At 49.8% G+C, this 25,394-nt stretch overlaps 1 protein-coding gene across 1 annotated transcript in view; it reads left to right on the forward strand.

The window, feature by feature from the left end:
• Window positions 1–7,551: 7,551 nt before the first annotated feature.
• Window positions 7,552–25,394, forward strand: part of Mxra7 (matrix remodeling associated 7) — a 34,829-nt gene continuing 16,986 nt past the window's right edge. Inside the window, exon 1 of the mRNA XM_045159565.1 lies at window positions 7,552–7,806. Coding sequence (XP_045015500.1) covers window positions 7,552–7,806 — 255 coding nt within the window. The remainder of the gene's footprint in view (window positions 7,807–25,394) is intronic.

Here is a 25,394-nt window from a genome sequence, read left to right on the forward strand (position 1 = left end):
TTTGCAGTGCTTGGTCTTTGTTTCTTTCCATTCTTATTCATTTATTTTATTTTTATTTACTTGAGAGAAAGAGACAGGGTATACCAAGCCTCCTGCCACTAGATGAACTCCAGACTCGTAAGCTACTTTGTGCACCTAGCTTTACATGGGCAGTGGGGAATTGAACCTAAGTTGTCTGGCTTTGCAAGCAAGCACTTTTAACAACTGAGCCATCTCTCCAGCCCCTATTTTTACTCATTTTAAAGTCATTAGGATGAGCCAGGCATGGTGGCACACACCTTTAATCCCAGCACTTGGGAGGCAGAGGTAGGATCACCAAGAGTTCAATTGAGGCTACCCTGAGACATAATGAATTTCAGGTCAGCTTGAACTAGAATAAGACCCTACCTTGGGTGGGGGCAGTCATTAGGCTATAACTGTCTACAGAACAAGACCTTTTGTAATACATTTTATGGGCTTTGTTTATTTACTTATTTTTGTTGTTGTTGTTGGTTACCATCTTGCTATGTAGTCCAGGCTGACTTCCAACTTGAGATCCTTCATCCTCAGCCTCATGGGCGCTGAAATTATGTCTGGCTAAAAATTCTCTTTAAAACATTGGAGTGGGGGCTAGAGAGATGGCTTAGTGGTTAAGGTGCTTGCCTGTGAAGCATAAGGATTCAGGTTCGATTCCCCAGTACCCGTGTGTAGTATACAGCCTTATGTTGCTGGGATGAACCTCCAAACCAGACATAGTTATGGGAGGGAGGAAATTTATTTGAAGCTTACAGATCCAGGGCTTGTTCAATAATGGCAGAAGAAGCTAGTCTGCTCTCACAGGTTCAAGTGTAGACAGAAGAAAAGCTAAGAGCACAACAAACAAGCAAACCCACTTCTAGAACGCCAGGCAGAGCTCTAGCACTTTGCATGTTTTGAGACTGGAATTCCAAATCTACCCCCACACCTTAGGGCTAGAATTGAGGATCCACCCACAGTGACTCCTCCCCCAGCCAGGCGGCTACAGAGCTAAATTACAAACTTTAATAAAATCTTTTAATATATTGGGGGCAATCTATTTAAACTACCACACCACATCAGCCAGATGCACAAGGTGGAGCATGTGTCTAGAGTTTGTGTACAGTGACTGGAGGCCCTGGCATGCCCATTCTCTGTCTATCTGCCTCTTCCTCTCTCTCTTTCCCTCCTCTCTCAAATAAATAAATATTTTGAAAACATTCGAATGGTGATGGTGCATGTCTTTGATCCCAGCACTCGGGAGGCAGAGGTAGGCCTGGGACTACAGAGTGAGTTGCAGATCAGCCTGGGCTAGAGAGGCCCTACCTCAAAACAAACAAAAAAAAGCATTGGGATGGGAGTGAAAAGGATGCCATAAGTTCCAGCCAGAATGAAGACCCATGTCACTCAAACCAAAATATGGGGGTAGGAGGCTGGAAAGATGGTTCAGCAGTTAAAGGAATCTGCTTGCAAAGCCTGACAGCCTAGGTTCAGTTCCCCAGTGCCCATGTAAATGCAAAGTGACACATGCATCTGTAGTTGTATTTGTTTTTTTTTTTCAGAAGCTGGAGGCTCTGGCACACCCATTGTGATTCTCATTTTCTCCTTGCAAATAAATTTATATATATATATATATGTATGTATGTATGTATAAAAAAAACTGGGGTACTGGAAATATATCTCAGCAGTTAAGGTGCTTGCCTGCAAAGCCCATGGACCCACATAAGCCAGATACTCAAGGTGGCGCATGCATATAGAACTTGTTTGCAGTAGGTCACTGAGAAATCCTGCTGGAGCTGAGCTGAAAACCTCCTCCATGTAGACCAGCTGACAGAAGGCTGGAAAAAGCCATGCTGGAGCTGGGTATGGTGGCACACACCTTTAATCCCAGCACTTGGGAGGCAGAGGTTAGGTGGATCACCATGAGTTCGAGGTCACCCTGAGACTACATAGTGAGTTCCAGGTCAGCCTGGACTAGAGTGAGACCCTACCTTGAAAAACCAAAAAGAAAACCAAAAAAAAAAAAAAAAAAGCCACACTGCATGCAGTTAGTTCAATAGGAGAGAAGAGAACTCAGCAGTGAAGATACCCAACAGTAGATACTGCAAGCCTTATATTCTTATATTTGGCCAACCAGGCCAAATGAACCAACAGGTGCAATAGTGTGATGTGTGTTATGGGGGAAACCAACAGCTCTCTAACTGGACTGGAGGCCTGCTTCATAGGAAGGAATACATCCCTGATACTGAAATCTATAATGGGATAGTCATGAGCCCCAAGGGGTTGTAATTGCTGCTGTCTGGCTAAATGTATATACTATGCTCACCAAACTGCCCAGTAAGCACTTTCTCTTAATGTTCATGCGCACATATCAATGCTAACTCTCATTTTGGTTAGAGAAGCTTCTCTTTTCAGATGGCAGTGGCCTTGGAATGACTTAGAAGGTATGGTGCTGAGAAGAAGTGACAGAGTGCTCAACACTGAAATATCTCTATCACACCTTCCAAGGCTCAGGGTCCATTGCAAAGAGGTGGTGGAAAGAATACCAAAGGAAGGGTAGGACTCCTTACAATGTGTTCCTCCAGACACAAAATGGCCTGGATATCCATTACCTCACAGTGCCTGACACTACCTACACAAGACCATCATAAGAGGAGGAAAAGATGATGACATCAAAATGAAAGAGACTGAGATGGGGAGGGGATATGATGGAGAGTGGAGTTTCAAAAGGGAAGGTCGGGGGAGGGAGGGAATTACCATGGGATATTGTTTACAATTGTGGAAGTTGTCAATAAAAAATAAAAATAAATAATTTGCAGTGACTGGAGGCCCTGGTGCACCCATTCTCTCTCTCTGTTTCTTTCTCTATCTGTCGCTCTCTCAAATACATGAACAAAAAATTTTTCTAATTAAAAAAAAAAAGTTAAGCTTGGCCAGGCATGGTGGTGCACACCATCTTAGCACTTGGGAGGCAGAGGTAGGAGGATCACTGAGTTCGAGGCCACCCTGAGACTACATAGTGAATTCCAGGTCTGCCTGGGCTACAGCAAGACTCTACCTGGGGGGAAAATAAATCATGGGGATGGAGCCACCCGATTAGATTAAAATTATGCCCTACATACTTTGGCTGCAAGTCCCACAGGTGTCAACGTTCAGGAGCCCAGAGACAAACTTCATTCCTGTGAGTAGTTTGAAGTCCTTTTTTGTCAACTACAACTGAACGGAGATATATTCTACCATTAAAACCAGGTCTTATTGCAGAGTAACATTTCCCCTACTGCGAGGGTCCTCTAACATAAGGAGCATTCAGGATTAGGAACCTGAGGCACTATGTCTTCCCTGCCCTGCCCCCACCCCCCAGGTAGGGTCTCACTCTAGCCCCAAAGTGTCTCTTGCCTCGGCCTCCCAAGTGCTGGGATTAAAGGCATGCACCACCACACCTGCTCCCCCGTTACTTACTGAAGATAATTATAAATTTTATTTAAGCGCCAACAATTAGTTCATTAAAATTAAATAGACACTCTTTAATGGGCTCATTTATCTCATTTCTGGCCTTAGTAGAAAGGGGCCGTGGAGGGTTCACAAAGCAGTGTTTAGCAGGATGTAGCTCACTGTGAAGTGCCTTCCATGCTTGAGGCCCAGCACCGCCAAACAGTGTCGAAGTGCATCTTGGGTCATATCCTAAGAAAAGTACTAAACTAAATGCATCTAGAAAAACCTGGAAGCCCCCATCCCCCTTTCTCTCTTTCTCTCTCTGTCTTTCCTCCCTCTGTCTTTCAGTCAGGGTCTCACTCTAGAACTCATGGCAATCCTCTTATCTCAGCCTCCGGAGTGCTGGGATTAAAAGCATGAGCCACCATACTCGGCCAAGGTTCTGTTTGTTTTATGTGAACTGAGATTGTCCAAGCTGACTGTATGCACCCGGGCTCAAGTTCCTCCTGCCTCGACCTACCTACATCACCATCCTTGGCTGAGAAGACCCCTCTCCACTTTTGTTGGTTTTGCGAGAGATTCGTGTAGCCCAGGTTGGCCCATAGCTACGTAATGCAAGCTGATCCTGATCCTTCTCCTGTATAGTGGGTAATCTTCCTTGCTTTTTAGCATAAGGCCTTGTGTTCAGCATGATACCTGACAAAGTAGTGGAGGGGCAGGGCCGGTGAGATGACTTAGTAGTTAAGGCGCTTGCCTGCAGAGCCTAAGGACCCTGGTACCCATGTAAAGCCTGATGCATAAAGAGGTACATGTGTCTGGAGTTCTTTGGCAGTGGCTGGAGGCCCTGGCACACCCATCCTCTTCTCTCTCTCTCCCTCTCTCTCTCTGCCTCTTTCTGTGTCATAAATAAATAAATAAGTAGTGGAGGGGAGCTAAGGAGAGGGTTCAGTGCTTGCTTCCTATGCCTGTCAACCTGAGTTGGGTCCTCAGCACCTGTGTGAAGCTGGCTGCAAAGTGGCCATCAGTAATCACCACATGCTTATGGCAGTGAGGGGCAGAGCTGAGAGTTTCCCAAAGCTTATGAGCCAGCTAGATGGACATAAGCAGCGACAAAACAAGAGAGACCCTGTCTCAAAGAAGGCAGAAGTAGAGAGCCAAGGTTGTCCTCGGACCTCCACACATGTGCCACGGCATGTGACGGCCACACACGCACAGAAGCAGGGTGAAGCGTGGGAGGGAAGTGTTTTTGGTCACAGCATGTTTTATACTGCTAAGAAACAGCCCTGGAAAGATCTGGAAGAACAAAATCTTCTTTTCCTTCTTCACGCCCCCTTACCCTGCACCTTCAACAAGTACACAAAGAAAAGCCAGTAGGGAACATAGTGCCAACCCACAGGACCTGGCACTGAGTTCCAGAAATGGGTCCTGGGGTTATCCACATCACAGGGAGGGCTGCACTGAAGACCGCTGGCTGGAGGGAACAGGCCCACACCGGTTCTGAGACGCCCCCACAAACCGGTTCTGAGAGGCCCCCACAAACTCATTATTGCGAAGCACCTGGTAGCCATAGCTAACACTTCATGGTAGGATTTCCTTGTCTTTCAAGGGAATTACTGATAAAATTTCCATGAACCTTCCTGGGCTGCCTTTCACTTTCCCCGGCTGGCAACTAGATTTCCAAAATACTCCAGGATGGAATGCTATTTTGTTGTTGTTGATTTGTTTTGAGGCAGGGCCCCACTCTAGCCCAGGCTGATCTGGCAATCCTCAAACTAGCTTTGAACACACAGAAATCCTCCTACCTCCGCGTCCCAAATGCTGGAATCATAGGCCTGAGCCACTACACCGGGCTATTTTCTGTTTAAACTTGTAATGTGTGTGTGCATGTAGTATGATGTGGTGCCCCACATGCTTGTTTGGGGTGGGGTTCCTATGGTGGCTGGACATTGTTCTTCCCCCATCTTTGTTTGTTTTGTTTTTGTTTTTCAAGGTAGGGTCTCACTCTAGCCCAGGCTGACTTGGAATTCACTATATACTTTCAGGGTGGCCTCGAACTCACAGCAATCCTCCTGCCTCTGCTGTGATTAAAGGAGTACAGCACCACACCCAGCCTCGGCCTCCTGGTCTTTTTTTGAGCTGGAGTCTTGAGCATGTGGGGCTCCAATGATTCTCTGCAACTCCTGCAGGACTGGAGTTACGGGAACATGTGGCCATGCCCAGTTGTTTATGTGGGATCAGGCCCTCATACTTGCACAGGAAGTTCACTTAATCCCTGAGATACCTCTCTGGCCCCTGTTTATTATTTTTAATTTATTTATGTGAGGCTGTGTGAGAGAGGAAGACAGCAGGGTGTGGTGGCCCACACCTTTAATTCCAGCACTCCAGAGGGAGGCAGAGGTAGGAGGATTGTCGTGAGTTCGAAGCCAACCTGAAAATACATAGGGAATTCCAGGTCAGCCTGGACTAGAACAAGACCCTACCTTGAAAAACCAAAAGAGAGATAGAGGAGAGCATGCTATAGCCTCTTGCCACTGCCTGATGCACTTGTGCCATTTTCTGTGTCCTGCATAAGAGGATGCTGGAGAATTGAACCTGGGCTGGCAGGCTTTACAAATAAATGCCTTTAACTGCTGAGCCACTTTCTCAGCCACTCTCTCTTCCAGCCCTGCTTCTCCTCACCCTGTTTTTTAAAAAAATATTTTATTTGAGCCGGGCATGGTGGCACATGCCTTTAATCCCAGCACTTTGGAGGCAGAGGTAGAGGGATCACGGTGAATTCAAGGCCACCTTGAGAGTACATAGTGAATTCCAGGCCAGCCCCTGGGCTAGAGTGAGACCCTACCTTGAAAAAAAATTATATATATCTAATTTGAGAATGAAAGAGACAGAAAGAGGCAGATAGAGAGATAAAAAGAATGGGCACACCAGGGCTTCCTGCCACTGCAAATGAACTTCAGACACATGCATCACTTTGTACATCTGGCTGGCTTTATGTGGGTACTGAGGAATTGAATCTGGGCTATCAGGCTTTGCAAGCAAGTGCCTTTAACCAGTGAGCCACCTCTCTAACCTCTGTTGTTTTTTTTTTAATTAATTAATTTATTTGAGAGAGAGAGAGAAAATGGGCAGGCCAGGGCCTCCAGCCACTGCAAACTAACTCCTACCGCATGTACCACCTTGTGCATCTGGCTTACATGGGTCCTGGGGAATTGAACCTGGGTCCTTTGGCTTTGCAGACAAGTGTCTTAACCGCTAAGCTATCTCTTCAGTCCCTCTGTCTGTTTTCTGAGACAAGGTCTCTCATAACCTAGGCTGGTCTGTTAACATAGACTGGTCTTGTGCTTGTTATGTAGCCAAGGGTGGTCTTGAAATCTCTATCTTCCTGCCTCCACTTCCGGAGTGCTGTAGTTATAGGCATAGGCCACCACGCCTGCTCTCTAAGAGGAACTTAAAAAAAAAATTATTAGCCGGGCATGGTGGTGCACGCCTTTAATCCCAGCACTTGGGAGGCAGAGGTAGGAGGATTGCCATGAGTTCAGGCCACCCTGAGACTCCATAGTGAATTCCAGGTCACCCTGGGCTAGAGTGAGACCCTACCTCCAAAACCACAAAACAAAAATGTGTTATTTATTTGCCAGCCAAGAGTGGGGCACACCAGGTGCATGTGTCACTTTGTGCATCTGGCTTTACGTGGGTACTGGGTAATCAAACCGGGGTGGCCAGACTTCTGCAAGCTAGTGCCTTTCGCTGCTGAGCCATCTCTCCAGCCCCCTCTAAGGTGAACTTCTGCACAAGGCTGAACCGAGGCCATCGAGGCACCAAAAATCACTTCGGAGCAATAAAGCATTTCCTACCGGCTACCAAACCTGAGCTCAGCTAGTTTAATTGTGCCTCAAAGCGTCAGCCCAGGGCGAGGTGGGCCTTCCGGTGTGGACTCAGGTCCCCAGCATCTGTCACTCCCAGGGGGTGGGGGAGCCATGGGGCGGGACGGGCCCCCTCCAGAGGGTGGGACAAGGGGCCGGGGCTCGGGTGGGGCTCCGCCCCGGGGCGGGGTTCCACGGCCGGGCGAGGCGGGCTCCCTCGGGGTCCCGACCGGCGGGGCGGGCACTCGGCGGCCGCGGCGCGATGGAGGCGCCCGCCGAGCTGCTGGCCGCGCTGCCCGCGCTGGCCACCGCGCTGGCTCTGCTGCTCGCCTGGCTGCTGGTGCGGCGCGGGGCGGCCGCGGGTCCCGAGCGCACCGCCGAGCCCGGCGGGACTCCCGACCCCCGCGCCCCCGAGCCGGCCGCGGAGGAGCCGAGGCAGCCCGAGGGCCCGGGGGAGCCCGGGGAGCCCGCGGAGGCGACGGCCGAGGCAGAGGAACCGGTGGCGGAGGCCAGGCAGGTATGCACCGGGGTCGGCTGTCCCCATCCCAGGAGCCCCGGACCCCCTTGGTGGCCCGGCCGGTCCTGTGGTCCCCCGCAGGGACTGGAAGCCGCGCCCGGGAGCCTGCAGGCCGGACCTCCCCAGGAAGGGCAGAGCCCGCGGCCGGGAAGCCAGGGGATCCCGGCGCGCGCCGAGCGGCCGTCCATCCTTCCCCCAGAAAGTGCCACCAAGTGCCGGCGCCGAGCCCACGGAGTTTGGTGACGCCCCTGCGCGGTGGCCCCTCGCAGCCCGGCTATCCCGGGCCTCCCACGGCTCTTGGCACGCGCCCTTCTCGCCCCCCCACCCCCACCCCGGGTGCCCAGACCCACAGGCACGTGGCTCACTTGAAGGTCTGCGGTGCAAGTTGGCGTGCTGGTGATAAGACAGGACTTCGGGGGGGTCGAGAGGAAGGGAAGTTGCCTGTCGTTAGGCCAACTTGAAATCCACATTCCAGACTCAGTGTGGCAGTTTTGCGAGGCGCGGAGGACGCGACTGCAAGAAAAGGCAGTGGTCACTGCGAGCATGTTATTGTCCTTTGCGTGCTATGCCGCTTGTGGGTTTGGGCATGCACCCAAACCCACCCCCTGGGTTGCAGACAAACCTGGCCAATGTGGAGTGAAAGGTAGAGAACGAAGCTGACATTCCCCAAACCCACCACCTCCTCTAGCTGACCAGCCAGACCTGACCCGCCTTCTTGCTGGGCTTCCACCACCGACCTCTCAGATGCCTCTCTGCAGCACAGGAAACTGGCTTGCTTAGGTCACCCGGGGAACCTCACCTGGGGTGCCTGGTCACTGTAACACTTTGTTCTTCCTGGGCTTTGCTTGGTGGGCAGGCCATTGAAAGCCGTGCATTGTCAGCGGGTCTGTGGCTGTCCCCTCTGTCCCTTATTGGACACAATGGTTTACACTGGAGAGAAGCCCTAGGGGAGGCAGGGGCTGGGGGCAGACGGCAGTGAGATGGCATTTCTCTTTGCTGAGTCTGCCAGACCCCCTTCCAGCAGGCACTTTGCTTGACAAGTGGGTGACTAATTGCGTTATTAGAGTGGATCCTAACTAGCCCCGAGGAGGGATGTGAGGGGAGCCCTCCTGCGAGGAGAGCCAATTGTGTTCTTCAGGGAGGATGGAGCGCTGGGGGAGGCCCACGGAACTCGCAGGTTAATTGGTTAACGGCTGGTGGGGTTTGGACCTGTGCCCATGTATTAGCTGGCTACCATGTTTGGGATTCCTGCCTCCCTTGTGGCCACGGGAAAGCAGGACTACTGTCAGGCTGGCTCTCCCTCAACCCTGTTTACAAATCGGCCCTTTATCGCGCAGCAGAAGTTTCTAGACAGAAGCCCACGATGTTATTTAGTGGCACTCAGTCATATCTTAACCCCCTCTGTGTGGTAGAGCACTTTTTTTGTTGTTTGCTTTTTTTTTTAAATACTTTATTTATTTATTTGAGAGAGAGAGAATGGGTGTGCCAGGGTCTCTAACCACTGCATGTTATTTGCTTCTTTTTTAAAAAAAAGTATTTTATTATTTATTTATTTGACAGAGAAAGAGACCAGGACCCACATTAGCCAGGTGCACCAGGGCCTCCAGCCATTGCAAACAAACTCCATATGTGTGCCCCCCCCCCCCCGCTTGTGCATCTGGCTAATGTGGGTCCTGGGGAATTGAACCTGGCTCCTTTGGCTTTGCAAGCAAACGCCTTAACTGCTAAGCCATCCCTCCAGCCCTGTTGTTTGCTTTTGTCAGGATAGGCTCTCACTCTAGCCCAGGCTGACTCACTATGTAGTCTCAGGGTGATCCTCTGCCTCCCCAGTCCTGGGATTAAAGGCATGTGCCACCACACCCAGCTCCAGGAGAGAAATTCTTAAAAAAAAAAAAAAAAAACCTTTCTACAAGGCTCCCTGGGCTCTCAGTACACAATCCAGTTTCGTGGTGGCATTGAAATAGGGGCCTTTGAATAATCTGCCCATCTGGATAGATACACTTTCTCTGATAAGATGTAGGTGTTTTTTTCTTGTTATTTTTGTTTGTTTTTCCATTTTTCTAACCTGGCACTCAATTCGTTGTCCCAGGATAGCCCCAAACTCTCAGCGATCCTCCTACCTCTGCCTACCAAGTGCTGGGCTTAAAGGCATGCCCCACCATGCCTGGCACAAGCAAGTACCTTTAACCACTGGACTATGCCTCCAACACAGCTTTCTTCTTCTTTTTTAAAATTTATAATATTTTTAAAGCTTTCTTTACATATGTGTGTGTGCATGCGAGAGCCTCTTGCCACTGCAAAAGAACACCACATACATGCATCATGTAAGAATATTTTAGCTATTTTATTAATTACCTAGTTTATTTACTTGAGAGAGAAAGAGAGAGAGGAAGAGTAAAAAAATATTTTTATTGTACTTATTAGAGACAGAGAGAGAATGGGCTCACCAGAGCCTCTTGCCTCTGCAAACGAACTTTAGATACATGAGCCACTTTGTGCATCTGGCTTTACATGTGTACTGGGGAATCAAACCCAGGCCACAGGCTTTGTAAGCAGGCCTCTTTAACCATGAACCACCTCCCCGGCCCCGTACGCATGCCACTTGCATTTGAGGATATGCAGGTACTGGGGATTAAAACCTGGGCCAGCAGGCTTTATAAGCAAGGGCCTTTAATCAGTGGGCCATCTCCCCAGTGATATCTCCTGATATCACACTGCTTGAGTGTGGAGGGAAGAATGCCCCTGGGGAAAATAACTCAGGCCAGGCTCTTGTGCCCTAAGTGAACCATGGCACTGGAGAGGGGGCAGGGGAGCACCTGCTGTTAGCTCGGGAAGTCACTGCCCCCAGGAGAGAAGCGCTTAACTCACTTCTCCCTCCCTCCCTCCCTCTCCTCATTTTCCATTAACCATGTCCCTTCTAATCCAATCCTCTTCTTTCCCAGCAAGGCCTGGGCAGCTGCGGCCTCTGACTCACAAAGCTGATTATTGAAAAGGATCTGGAGCCCAGCAAAGCAGCCTTCAGCTGTCGCTGTGTCCCCCCCCCCATGGCTAAGGACCAAGTAGTAGGAAGGGGCTGATTATGGGCTAGGTCCTGAGTGGGGACTGAAGGAGTAGAGGTGAGGTTAGCAAACCTGAGATCTGCTGGGACAAGCCAGGTCCTCTTCCGCCCCGAACCGGGGCAGCTTGCAGAGGGAGTCCAAGGAGAGGGCAGACTCGTGTTATTAGAGCCTCTTTTCATGTCTCTGGTGGGGATTACTTGGGGCAGGCAACGCAGGAAGCCTGTAGGGCACACCCCAGTCCCACCGCAAACCATGAGCCAACAGTGCCTGGACAAAAGCTGGTCCCTATTAAGGCCAGGGAGTGGCAGTTTCTTGGTGCTTATGAGTAGGTGGGGTCTTAGGATTGCCAGGCTTCTGAAGAGATGCAAGGATTCCAGCAAGGCCCTGTGTGTATGGGAAGAGTCTCCCACCAGAGGTCATGGACACAGGACCAGTTAATTCCGTGGCACTGATGCTATCTGTGCCAGAACTCAGACCTCCTGGCACGTTTCAAGAGCAGAATGGGGGGCTGGAGAGACGGCTTAGCTGTTAAAGGCATTTTCTTTAAAAGCCTGCCAACCACAATTCAATTTCCTAGAACTTACATAAAGCCAAAAAGTGGTGCAAGCATCTGGCGTTTGCTTGCGGTGGCAAGAAACCCTGCGTGCCTGCGCACACACGCGCACTGAGAACTTTTTTTTGGCAGGGGTGGGGGATGTTTCGAGGTAGAGTCTTGCTCTAGCCCAGGCTGACCTGGAATTCACTCTTTGTCTTAGAGTGATCTTGAACTCACAGCGATCCTCCTACATCTGCCTACCAAGTGCTGGGATTAAAGGCATGTGCCACCACACCTGGTGAAAACTTCTTATTTTATTTGAAACTTTTTTTTTGTTTGTTTTAAAGAAGAGGCTGGAGCTGGAGAGATGACTTAGCAGTTAAGGTGTTTGCCTGCAAAGCCAAAGAACCTGGGTTTGATTCTCCAGTACCCATGTAAGCCAGATGTACAAGATGGCACATTTATCTGGAGTTCGTTTTCAGTGGCTGGAGGTCCTGGTGCACCCATTCTCCCTCTCTCTGCCTCTTTTCTCTCTTGCTCTCTCAAATAATAAATAAAATTTAAAAAGAAGAAGAGGCTGACATCATGGTGCACACCTTTAGTCCCAACACTCAGAAGTCTGAGGTAGGAGGAACACTGAGTTCAAGGCCAGCCTGGGGCTGTAGAATCTAGGTCAGCCTAGGCTAGAGTGTGACCCTACCTTGAAAAAAAAAAAATTAGAGAGAGAAGATAGGTGTGGAGAAATGGCTCAGCAGTTGAAGGTACTTGCTTTCAAAGCCTGCCAGTGTGAACTCTATTCCCTAGTACCCACATAAAGCCAAATATCTTATTTACAGAGATTACACACACACACACACACACTATATATATGTATATATGTATATAGTATGTATATTGTGTGTGTGTATGTGTGTAAACAAGAACAGAATTAGAACAGCCAAGTGTAGTGGCACACACAACACTTGGTAGGTTGATGTGGGAGAATTGCTGTGAATTCAAGTCTGGCCCTGGCTATGGAATAAAATGAGTTCCAAGTTCATCTGCATTAGCTTGTGACCTGCCTCAAAAAAAAAAAAAAAAAAAAAGGCTGGAAAGCTGGCTTAGTAGTTAAGGTGCTTGCCTGCAAAGCCTAAGGACCCAGGTTCGATTTCCTAGAACCCACATAAGCCAGATGCACATAGTTGTGCATGTGTCTGGAGTTCATTTGCAATGGCTAGAAACCCTAGCCTGCCCATTCTCTCCCTCATAAATAAATAAATAAAATATTTTTTTTAAAAAAAGGACAGCAGGAAGCCAGGCATGGTGTTTAAGGCCACCCTGGGACTAGAGTGAATTCCAGGTCAGCCTGAGCTAGAGTGAGAACCTACCTCGAAAAATGAAAGTTAAAAAAAAAAAAAGGAAGCACGGGCTGGAGAGATGGCGTAGCGGTTAAGCGCTTGCCTGTGAAGCCTAAGGACCCCGGTTCGAGGGTCGGTTCCCCAGGTCCCACGTTAGCCAGATGCACAAGGGGGCGCACGCGTCTGGAGTTCGTTTGCAGAGGCTGGAAGCCCTGGCACGCCCATTCTCTCTCTCCCTCTATCTGTCTTTCTCTCTGTGTCTGTCGCTCGCAAATAAATAAATAAAAAAAAAAAGGAAGCAGGGGCTGGAGGGATGGCTTAGCGTTTAAAGCGTTTGCCTGCAAAACCAAAGAACCCAGGTTCAATTCCCCAGGACCCACGTTAGTCAGATGCACAAGGGGCCGCATGCGTCTGGAGCTTGTCTGCAGTGGCTGGAGGCCCTGGCGTGCCCATGGTGCTCATCTTTAATCCCAGTCCCCCGGAGGCAGGGATAGGAGCACCTGTATGAGCTCGAGGCCAGCCTGGAACTACAGAGTGAATTCCAGGTCAGCCTGGTCTGCAGGGAGACCCTCCCTAAAGCTCACACACACGTGACACAGTAGTAGAGCAGAGGCTTCTGTGTATATGCGGTACTGTGGCTGGAACCCAAGGCCCTGTGCATGCTAAGCCTTGAGCTACATTTCTAACCCCAAGTCATTTTGTCAATGAAAGGTGTAGTAGATGATTTTACTGGGGTTCAGTGTTTGTTTGTTTATTTGTTTGTTTTTGTTTTTGTTTTTGGAGGTAGGGTTTCACTCTAGTCCAAGCTGACCTGGATTTCACTATGTAGTCTCAGGATGGCCTTGAACTCATGGTGATCCTTCTACCTTTGCCTCGCGAGTGCTGGTATTAAAGGCGTGTGCCACTGAGCCTTGTCCTTAGGAGGATGCCTGCCACGCTTTTTAGGGATGTCATGTTTGCGTGATTTAAGTAGTTGAAGCCTAGGTGCTCTGCCTCGTGTCCACTGTCCTTGCCAGTCTTGTCACCACAGGTAGTGCTCGCTAGAAATTACATAGACCCAGTCGTCTCAGAATGACGGAAGGGGAGGGGCAGGTAACCCCTTCCCCATTGTCTGCCTTGACCTTGGCGATCCCAGCATGACCCCCCTTTGTTCACTCATCAAGGCAGGTGTCAGAGACCCCCAAAAGATACTGAACAGTTCATATAAGCTTGTGGTCTTGTTTTAGTCACCTTGAGCTGTTAAAACAGAATACCACAGACTGGTGGCTTCAAGGATAGACATTTCTTGAATTTCTGGAGGCTAAAAAATCCAAGATCAAAGGGTCAGCAATTCGATTTGGTGAGGGCTCACTCTCTTCTTGGCTTACACACACGTGGTCACCTTCTGACGTGTCCTCACATGACAGACAGAGAAGAGCGGAAGCTCTGATGTTTCTTCTTAGGAGGCTCTAACTCTACAGGATGCTGCAGCCTCATGACCTCATCAAAACGGAGTCAACAGCCTGGTGAGGTGAGGCACGCTCTTAATCCCAGCGCTTGGGAGGCAGAGGTAGGAGGATCACCATGAGTTTCAGGCCAACCTAAGTCTACATAATGAATTCCAGGTCAACTTGTGTTAGAGCGAGACACTACCTTGAACGCCCCCCTAAAAATATTAATGAATTAGGGGGCTGGAGAGATGACGCTGTGGTTAAAGGCACTTGTTTATAAAGCCTGACAGGGTTAGATTCCCCAGTACCCCATGTGAAGCCAGATACATAAAAGTGGCACATGTGTCTGGAGTTAGTTTGCAGTGGCAGAACGCTCTGGAGCCCCCATTTTCTCTCTCTCCAATAAATTAAGACATAAAAAAATCAAAATGAATTAAAGGGACCTGGAAGATGACACAATGTTAAAGGCACTTACTTGTAAAGCCTGCTGGCCCAAGTTCAATTCTCAGGCCAACCATGTAAGCCAGATGCAAAAAGTGGTACAAGCATCTAGCATTGATTTTTCAGCAGCAAGAGGCCCTGGTGCACACGCGTGTGTGCGCGCACACACAATTCCTGTAAATAAAATAAATAAGAATTAATTTATTAAATATGACATCTCAGCTGGTTGTGGTGACACACACCTTTGATCCCAGCACTTGGGAGGCAGAGGTAGGAGGATGTTACGCGTTCGAGGCCGCCCTGAGACTGCATAGTGAATTCCAGGTCAGCCTGAGCTAGAGTGAGACCCTACCACAAAAAAAAAAGAGTCATCTCCCCAAGTTCCAACCCCCAAATACCATCACACAAGGAATGTTGCTTCAAAATACAAATTGGAGGGTGGGGGTCCACAAAAACTTAGTCCGTACCATACCAGAGCTAGAGATTTCCTTGGGGAAATGAAATAATTCATTAATATTAGGACACTGGATTAATTAGCAACTAATGTTTAATAAAGAAAACAGAACAGGGCAGGAGAGATGGCTTAGCGGTTAAGTGCTTGCCTGTGAAGCCTAAGGACCCCAGTTCGAGGCTCGATTCCCCAGGACCCACATTAGCCAGATGCACAAGAGGGTGCATGTGTCTGGAGGTCGTTTGCTGGAGGCCCTGGCATGCCCATTCTTTCTCTATATCTACCTCTTTCTCCTTCTGCCTGTCACTCTCAAATAAAGAAATAAATAAAAATAAATAAAAAATTTAAAAAAAACTCAAGAAAACAGAACATAAAATAGTAATGGTATGCTCACAATAGCTAAAGCAGTGTCCATTAGCCCGAGAGAAAGATAATTTGCAGGGCTGCAAGTGGACTTTAGGGTGTTTGGTTTTCAAAGTTGCTTAAACTCACTCATAATTTAATATATCTCTTATGGTAGACAACCTAAGGCTTTCCTAATACCTCAGCTTTTTGTTCTTTTGAAGAGAGTTTAGTTGCCCACAGAAAACTTAGCTGTCAGAATTTTTACTTAGTGAAAAATAATATTTAGTTAGGTGTTTTGAGTCAGAGGCTAAGACTGGCTTCAAACTCATGGCTGTCCTGTCTCAGCCTCCCAAGTGTTGGGCACAATAGGCCTGGCCTTAAAAGTTGTATATTTAGGGCCGGAGAGATGGCTTAGCGGTTAAGCGCTTGCCTGTGAAGCCTAAGGACCCTGGTTCAAGGTTCAATTCCCCAGGACCCACATTAGCCAGATGCACAAGGGGACACACGCGTCTGGAGTTCGTTTGCAGTGGCTGGAGGTCCTGAGGAGCCCATTCTCTTTCTCTCTATATATATATAGATAGATAGATCTGCCTCTTTCTTTCTCTCTCTCTCTGTCACTCTCAAATAAATAAATTAAAACGAACAAAGAAATACTAAAAAAAAAGTTGTATATTTAGTTAGGGGTGGTAGTGCACACCTTTAATCTCAGCACTTAGGAGGCAGAAGTAGGAGGATCACTGTGAGTTTGAGGCCGGCCTGAGACTACAGAGTGCGTTTTGTAGTCAGTCTGGGTTACAATCAAGACACTACCTCAAAAAAAAAAAAAAAAAAAAAAAAAGTACCATATTTAAAGGGCTGGAGAAATGGCACCAGCAGTTTTGTTGTTATTTTTAATATTTTATTTGCATGTGTGAGAGAGAGACACCAGGGTCTCCTGCCACTACAAATGAGCTCCAGACACATGCGCTACTTTATGCATCTGGGTTTACATGGGCACTGGGGACGTGAACCCCAGCCAACAGGAGGCTTGCAAACAAGCACTTTTAACCACTGAGCCATCTCTCCAACCCCAGATCCTTGTTTTTTTTTTTTTTTTTTTGTCTTTTTGAGGTAGGGTCTCATTCACTATGTAGTCTCCACAGTGATCCTCTTACCTCTGCCTCCCGAGTGCTGGGATTAAAGGCGTGCACCACCACGCCCGGCTTATGGAGCCTTTTGATGTCCTCCAAAGCCTTTGTGTAGGAGCGTAACCACAGCCTGTGAGTGTGATGGAGTCGAGTCTGGCATGCCCACTCATCTGAGCAGGAGACTGTGCTCAAGGCTGGTGACGGTGCCCTTGCCAGGGCTGTGCCTATAGCCTGGGATGGTGCGTGGGCAGGGGAGGGGAAGGAACGATGGGCACCAAAACAGCGAGTCAGTCAGTCCCTATGTCTCCTCGTCCCATTTCTCCTCTGTCCCCTACCTCCCTGTTCTGGAGCCAGCTCTTGCCCTTCTTTACTCTGTGTCCCTACTGGAGAGTCTCATGTCCATATCAACGCAGGGGCTTCTGGGCCTGCTTCACCATTGCTGCCTTCCAGAACATTCCAACCACCATCAGACACCCAAATGCACATGTTCAGCCCAGCCATCTCTGTAAGCACCATCTCCCATGGGCACTATTCTCCTTCCTCTTAGACATCTCTCCCTGGGTACCATCTTCCCCAGATACCACCTCTCCTTCCAGTTCGCCCCACTGCACAAAACCCAGACCTATCCTGGTCTCTTGTCCCTGCCATCCCAGACCTGTCACCTTCCCAATAACTCCTCAGGGAACAGAGCTGGCAAGGTGTCCTGTTGGCTGTGCTCCTCCCTGGCTCCCCCGTGACCTCCTCCCAGACTCCTGCTGCCCAGGTACCCCACCCAGTCTGGCTCCACCAACTCCCAGAGTGCTCTTCCTGACCAGAAACCACATCCCAGCCTCTCTGCTTGAGCCCTCTGCGGCTTCCGCTGCAGGGCGAAGCTAGCAGCTCACCACAGCCTCTGAGGCTGCCTTGGCCTTGGCCTTGGCCAGAGCTCTCACGTTCCCCCACTCTGGTCCCTGGTACCTTCCTGGTGCTCAGGACCCCAAGCCCGACCCACATCTAGACTCTCATGTCCACTGACTGCCTGCTCTGCTCTTCCAGGCCCACATCTTTACAGGGGTCCTCCTAGCCTCGCGCCTCCATGCCCTTGACCATGTCAGTGGACGCGAATCTTCCTGCCTCCCTGTCCTGCACTCCATCTTGGCTTCTGTCCCCGGAGCACTTCACCAGCGTGAGGTCATCTCTTATTTTAGTATGCATTGTCTGAGCAGTGTGGAGTGTTCGCATGGAAGGAGGGGCCCTTGCTGCCTCGCTCAGTGCCTCAACCCCACTCCTATGGCAGGCCCAGCTCACAGTAGGCACCAATAAGGTCTTTTGAGTGTAAATGCTGCAAAAAAAAAAAAAAAATCAAGTAATTAATAAGCAAAATAAAGACAAGAAATTGCTTGGACTCTTGCCTGAAAGCAGGTGTAGTCTCCTTACTCTCATCCTCACCAGCAAGAAGGAATCTTTCTTAAAAAAAAATTTTTTTAAGCTGGGCGTGGTGGTGCACGCCTTTAATCCCAGCACTCAGGAGGCAGAGGTAGGAGGATCGCCATGAGTTCGAGGCCACCCTGAGACTCCATAGTGAATTCCAGGTCAGCCTGAGCTAGAAAAATCAAACACACACACACACAAAAAGAAAAAAAAATTTTTTTTTTAGTTTTATTTACTTATTTGAGAGAGAGAACAGGCATGCCAGGACCTCCAGCCACTCCAGAGGCATGTGCCACCTTATGCATCTGGCTTACATGGGTCCTGAGGAATCGAACCTGGCTCCTTTGGTTTTGCAGACTAGTGCCTTAACTGCTAAACCATATCTCCAGCCCAGAAATCTTTTTGTTTGTTTGTTTAATTTCAATTTATTATTTGTTTGCAAGCAGAGAGGGAGAGAGAACTCCATGGCCTCTTGCCAAACTGCAAATTCCAGTTGCATGTGCCGGTTTGTGCACGTGGGTCCTGGGGAAGTGAACATGGCTGTCAGGCTTTGCAAGCAAGCACCTTTAATTGCTGAGCCACCTGTCCAGCCCCAGAATTTTCTTGCCACTGCGGCCTAGCTAGCATGTCACCTCTACAGTACTTGTTTCAGAGCAGTTGTGTTGTGAGGTAGGGAGCGCCCCAGCGCTGTAAGTGTGTAAACAGAGCCTGGGTCACCAGCTCATCAGAGGCCCCGTGCTTTGAGTTACGTCCATGTAATCAGTGGGCTTCTGACATCTTCTAAAAGTGCTGTGCGTTTCCCCCCCTCTCCAGCCTGACATGGTATGATGTGGAACCTCTTCACTGGGAAGACGAGAACATGCATCTGTTCGCTCCAGATGGGGGCCTAGAGAGCAGACCAATGCACACAGGTGCACCAGCATCACTGTTGTGAGCCAGTGAGTTTACCAGGCTGACATACAGAGCAGGGTGAGGGGTTTCCTACAGGAGCACAGAGACTCCAGAGCACCCATGACATCTGTAAGTGTCATCCCAGCATGGCCGTGGCCTCCTCACAGTGGTTTAAGTGGAGCGCCCGTCCCTGGATCTTCTACTCTGCCCTCCGTGTACTTCGTCTCCCTCTGAGGCTGTGACCTCGGCTGTCCTTGCGAACAGCCGGGACAGGGGGAGTTTGAGGTCTCAGGTGAGGGTTTCACGACCCTCCCCATGCCTTTCCTTCTATACTATGGGAGTGTCAACAGGCTCCATCTCAAGAGTCTCCCGTGAGTGGTCCCAGCTGCCTCTGATAAAGGTGATCCGATGTCAGGCCTGAAGGAAACGTGTCATACAATACCCGGACACTCAGTGCTCAGAGAGAGAACCGAGCCAGCAGTGGTGGGGGTCTCTTACCCTCCCTGCCCCCCGGAGACAGTAACAGCACTTAGCTGTCAAATGCTGTCAGACTCGGAGGAACTCCACCCCAACGAGGGGCAGGGAGCCCATGGGTGAGTGGCCAAGGACAGCTCACAGGTCCTAGTAGCTGTGGCCCAAAAGGTCACCCTAAGTCCTAGTCCAGTGGCACCCACCATGGGTCAGGGTCAATAGTGCGTTTCAGCCCCTAAGGAGACAGACCTCCCCAGTTTCCACAGCAGGAGGATCTAGAAGTGGGAGAATTTTATTTTATTTATTTATGAATGAAATGGGGAGAGAAGCCGGGCGTGGTGGCTCACGCCTTTAATCCCAGCACTTAGGAGGCAGAGATAGGAGGATTGCTGTGAGTCCGAGGCCACCCTGAGACTACAGAGTGAATTCCAGGTCAGCCTGGGCTACAGCGAGACCCAAAAAAATGTGGGGGAGGGAGAGAGAGAGAGAGAAGGGCCTCTTGCCTATTCAAACGAACTCCAAATGCAAGCTGTACTTTGTGCATCTGGCTTTATATGGGTACTGGGGAATTGAACCCAGGTTGTTAGGCTTTGTAAGAAAGCACCTTTAACTGTTGAGCCATCTCTCCAGTCCCAAAAGTGTGAGAACTTTGAAAGCTGGGTGCCCTTGGAATTGAAAAGAGCAAACAGAAGGGCTGGGGAGATGGCTAGTGGTTAAGGCGCTTGCCTGCAAAGCCTGATGACTCAGGTTCGATTCCTCAGTACCCATGTAAAGGCAGCTGCACAAAGTGGCACATGTATCTGGAGTTCACCTGCAGTGGCTAGAGGTCCCGACATGTCCATTCTTTCCCCATCCCCCAATCTTTCTCTGCTTGCAAATAAATAAATATTTTTTAAAAAGAAAGAGAGCCAGGCATGGTGGCGCATGCCTTTAATCCCATCACCGGGGAGGCAGAGTTAGTAGGATGACTGTGAGTTCGAGGCCACACTGAGACTATATAGTGAATCTCAGGTCAGCCTGGGCTACAATAAGAGACCCTACCTTGAAAAAACAAAACAAATAAACAAACAAAAACCCCAGCACATAAAATAGGATGGTGGCACAGGGTTTTGAGTAGGATGTTCATGAAGAAGGTGGAAAAGAGTGGGCCCAGAAGCTCAGGAAGACCCCCAGGTGGGCTGGCAGAAGAGTGGAATCCCAGAGAAACTGGTTGGAGCCAGTGGGAGTGGAGAGCCCGGGTGGGAAGGAGTCAGGCTAGAATCAGAGGCCAGGTTTGGGTGCGTGCCTCCCAGGAGAGCTGCCCCCAGGCCCAGAGGGCCTGCCTGGCTCAGGATGGGCCATTTGGCCCTGAGCAGAAATTCCTCGTCACTTGGCGCGTGCTTTATCCAGTGGCAAGTACGGACTTAGCGAGTGGGGCCTGCATCCCTCCCCTGGAGCCGTCCTTCGGAGGGGGGAGGTGGCTGGGTTGCTTGACTAGGCCTTCGGTACGAATCTCAGACTTCTGCCTGGGTCACTGTCACCCAGGCTCCGAGCTGGCGCCACTCCGCTTCACTGCCCACCCTGCCGCCAGTGCTTTCCCTGAATGCAAAGATGAACCGCTGATTGCTTAATGGGTCCTTTGGGAAAGGGGAGAGGTCTGCCAGGCCACCCAGGAGGCAGCCTCTCCTCCACCCCACCCCCCTTACCTAATTTTCAGACACCCATCAGGAGACACCCCTTGGGGAGTTGGGATGAACCAATGGGCTTCTGTCCTCTAAAACCAGTCCAGATTAACATGGGGCTTGGTGTCATAGCAGGGAGCAGTTCTGGTGGCAAAAAGGCCCCTTGAACATCAGGTTTATGGGACCCACAGAGGAGCCATTTTGTTGGACAGCAGATGGACAGGCAGACGTGTTCACCCCATGCCCACCCTGCACTTTGCACCACCCCAGGCACACAGTGGCATCATGTGAGCCCCGCTGTCAGTGGCTTGGAAAGGCCTTCCCGGAAGCCCAGCTTTCAGAAGCCTGCCAGTCTCCTGTGTGGTCCTCTCTGCATGGGCCCCTCTCTGTTTTCCAAACTGGGCTTGTTTCTGGAGCCCATCCTTGACTCGGTTAATGTCTGTGTAGCAAGGGTAATGTCTGTCAGTAAATAGACTTTTCTCTGCATTCATATAGACCCTCAGTGACCCTCTGCCTCTGACACCAACCAGCTCTGCCCTTTGCAGCCACCAGCCGACGTGCCGTGGTGCATTCTGACACGGCCTGGGTCCACGCATAGTCCACGGGGAAGGGCTCCATGCCCGTGCACAAGACTCCTTCACTTCGGCTGGGTGCCGGTCACAGCCAGTGAGACCCCAGGGCAATCCCCACTTTTGTCCAACATGGCTACAACCTGAGGCTTCCCAGGCCTCCCTCCTCAGGTGGTATAATTTCCAGTGGTCACCCAGGCAGAGGCGCCCAGAGTGAGGACCGAGGCTCCTGTCCCTGTGGAGTTGGGATGAGTCTCCTTCCCTCCACGTGGATGCGTCCACATGCCTGTGCACCCACCTGGAAGCCCTGTGGCGATTTTCAGAGGCTTCCTCTCACAGGCATATTGATTACTGACTCTGCCTGCAGCCCCTCTTCCCTCTCCAGAGGACAGGAGGGAAGGTCTCAGACTCCTGATCTTGGCTCCTCCTTTCTGGGGAGCAGGCCTATCCAGGAGCCACAAGGCTTGCTTCATTAGAATGAACAAACAAATCCCGTCACCCAGGAAATCCGAAGGGATCTGGGGGTTCTGTGTTAAGAAATGAGATATCAGATCCAAAGCTTAAAAGATGCTCATACCTCAGGAAAGTTCCTCCACCAATGCTCATGTAAATGACCCGAATTTAACTCAGTGGGTCTCCAAATAAAAATACATGAAAATAGAAAGGGGATTAGTTAGGGGGGGGAGGGGGGAAGAGGCTTAGCAAGAGTGGGAAGGAGATGAGCGGGTAACAGAGGTTGGTAATATGATCAAAACATATTATGTACATGTAGAAATTGTCCAAAACAGGGACTGGGGAAAGGGCTTAGCTGTTAAGGCACTTTCCTGCAAAGCCAAAGGACCGCGGTTCGATTCCCCAGGACCCACATAAGCCAGATGCACAGGGTGGCGCATACGCTTGGAGTTCATTTGCAACGGCTGGAGGTTCTGACATGCCCATTTTCTCCTGCTCTCTCTCAAATAATAAATAATAAAACAAACAAAAAGATTGTCCAAAATAAAAAGATGCTCCTAATGGACATGTCACCCACAAGATGGAAGCAGAGACCAAACATTGGTTTTCTTTTTGTTGTTGTTGTTGTTTTGAGGCTGACCTGGAACTCACCATGTAGTCTCAGTATGGCCTCGAACTCACAGTGATCCTCCTACCTCTGCCTCCCGAGTGCTGGGATTAAAGGCGTGCGCCACCACGCCCAGCTCATATTGGTTTTCTTTATGCCATAGTCATAGTCTCTCTCTTTCATAGAACACAGAAGAAAATACAGGGAAAAAAACTCAATCCCACTATTCAAAGACCCTTGTTCACATTTTTAAAAGATGGTTATCACATGTCTGTAATGCCAATACTTGATAGGTAGAGGCATGCGCCACCATGTGCATCTGGCTTACATGGGTCCTGGGGAATTGAACCTGGGTCCTTTGGCTTTGCAGGCAGGTGCCTTAACTACTTAGCCTTCTCTGCAGCCCAATAAGAAAAAAATTAAAAAAATATTTTTTAAAAACTGTAACCTGAGCCGGATGTTGTAGTACAGACCATTAATCTCAGCACTTGGGAGGCAGAAGTAGAATAACTGTGAGTTCAAGGCCAGCCTGGGTCTACAGAGTGCCAGGTCATCCAGGGCTAGAGTGAGAACCTGCCTTGAAGAAAAAAAAAAAAAAAAGTAATGTGCATATGATTAGAAAATCCGAATTTGGCACTGGGAAGATGGCTCAGCAATTAAAGGCACTTGCTCACAAAACCTGCCAGCTAGGATTCAGTTTCCCAGCGACTCACATAAAACTGAACAGGTATTTGGTATTTGCAGGGGCAAGAGACACTGATGTCCCTACACATATACACATATGCATGTGTGCATGCATTCATGTACAAATAAATTAAAAAAATTTTTAAGGGCTGAAGAGATGGCTTGGTGGTTAAGGTGCTTGCCTGCAAAGCCTAAGGATGCAGGTTCGACCCTCCAGGACCCACATAGGCCAGACGCAGAAGATGACACATGCGTACAAGATGGCACATGCATCTAGAGTTCAATTGCAGTGGCTAGAGGCCCTGGGTCACCAATTCTCTCTCTCTCTTACTACAAACAATTAAGGAGCTAGGCATGGTGGCGCACGCCTTTAATCTCAGTACTCAGGAGGCAAAAGTAGGGGGATCGCCATGAGTTCAAGGCCACCCTGAGACTACATAATGAATTCCAGATCAGCCTGAGCTAGCATGAGTCTCTACCTTGAAGAACAAAAACAAAGAAAGAAACAAAAAACGAAAAAAAAAAAAAATCCAAATGATACTAACTGTTACGGAAAGGATAGGCCCCAGAGGTGGCCATGACAGACAGAGCTGGGACCGTCCTCTGTGCTGCTGAGCCCTGCGTGCACCCAGCTGCCACGTGTCCACCGGGGAGACTGCGCAGCCACCACGTGCTGTCCTCACGCTCTCCCTTGGCTCTCAGCAGGTGGTGAGTGCCTCTTTTTCACAGGGCCACTGCCTGGCACATGCGCCCTGTAACACATTGGGCCAATCTGCATTTGGTGAGCATGTTAACCAAATATTTAGCCAGGAGATATTTAAGTCCCCGGATGAGCATTTTATTTCCAGTTCTGTCATGTTTCTGCCTCACACAGTCCTTGTGTAAAAATCCCCATAGAAAAGCTGGGCGTGGAGCGCATGCCTTTAATCCCAGCACTCAGGAGGCAGAGGTAGGAGGATCGCTGTGAGTTCGAGGCCACCCTGAGACTCCATAGTGAATTCCATCCAGGTCAGCCTGAGCTGGAGACTCTACCTTGAAAAACCAAAAAAAAAAAAAAAAAAAAAAAAAAATCCCATAGATGTGAGCTCAGTGTAGACTGCAGATCGTTAGGAGTGGGTTTGATTCATGTGTGTGTGGGGGTCTCCTTTACCTGCCCTCTTCCCCAGGGAACCTGCCTATGTACCTCCCCCAACCACGAAGGCACATTGCTGTGAAAAACTGCAGAGGGGGCTGGAGAGATGGCTTAGGTTAAAGCACTTGCCTGCAAAGCCTTGGACCCAGGCTCAATTCCCTGGAACCCCCGTAAGCCAGCGGCGCATGGTGGCACATGCCTCTGGAGTTCATTTGCAGTGGCTAGAGGCTCTGATGTGCCCACTCTCTCTCTCTCTCTTTCTGCCTGTAATAAATAAGTAAATAAAACCAGGCGTGGTGGCACATACCTTTAAGTACCAGCACTCAGGAGGCAGAGGTAGGAGGATTGCCATGAGTTCGGGGCTATCCTGAGACTACCTAGTGAATTCCATGTTAGCCTGGGATAGAGTGAGGCCCTTCCTCGAAAAAACCAAATAATAAGATAAAAATAAGTAAATTAAAAAGGATAAAGAACAAACAGCTGGGGAGGACTCTGGAACCCCTGGGACACCTCCTGACCCACGTTGCACTGCTTCCACATAGGCAGCCCCCCCCCCCCGAGGCTGTATGAATTGCTGAGCCATAGGCGCACAGTCACCATCTCCTGGGGAGCTCAAGGCTCCCCATCGTGGGGCCCATGAAGGAGTTATCTTGGGGCTCAGCTCACTGTGCTGTTAGGGAGCCTTCTGCTTCCTGCAGCTGCAGCCTGGCTCCTCTCTAGGGCGCAGGCACCCCAAGCCTCCACCTGCATTTGCTTTCATTGCAGGCCGTTCATTCTTATCCCAGACCCCCCCCCCCACCCCCACCAACCCTGCCGTTTCCATGCTGGGCTGGCCCGAGAGGCCTCCAAGGCAGGTCACTGGGCCTCTCGTCCCTTCCCCCACACCCGCCAGTCCCAAATAGCTAGGCCCATCACATGTCCCTCTGATCCTCGAACATTCCTGAAGTTGGAGTCACTCTTTCCTTCCACCAAGGCCATCCCAGAC

The sequence above is a fragment of the Jaculus jaculus genome, chromosome 9, assembly GCF_020740685.1.
Source record: "Jaculus jaculus isolate mJacJac1 chromosome 9, mJacJac1.mat.Y.cur, whole genome shotgun sequence".
In the NCBI taxonomy this organism is placed as follows: Eukaryota; Metazoa; Chordata; class Mammalia; order Rodentia; family Dipodidae; genus Jaculus; species Jaculus jaculus.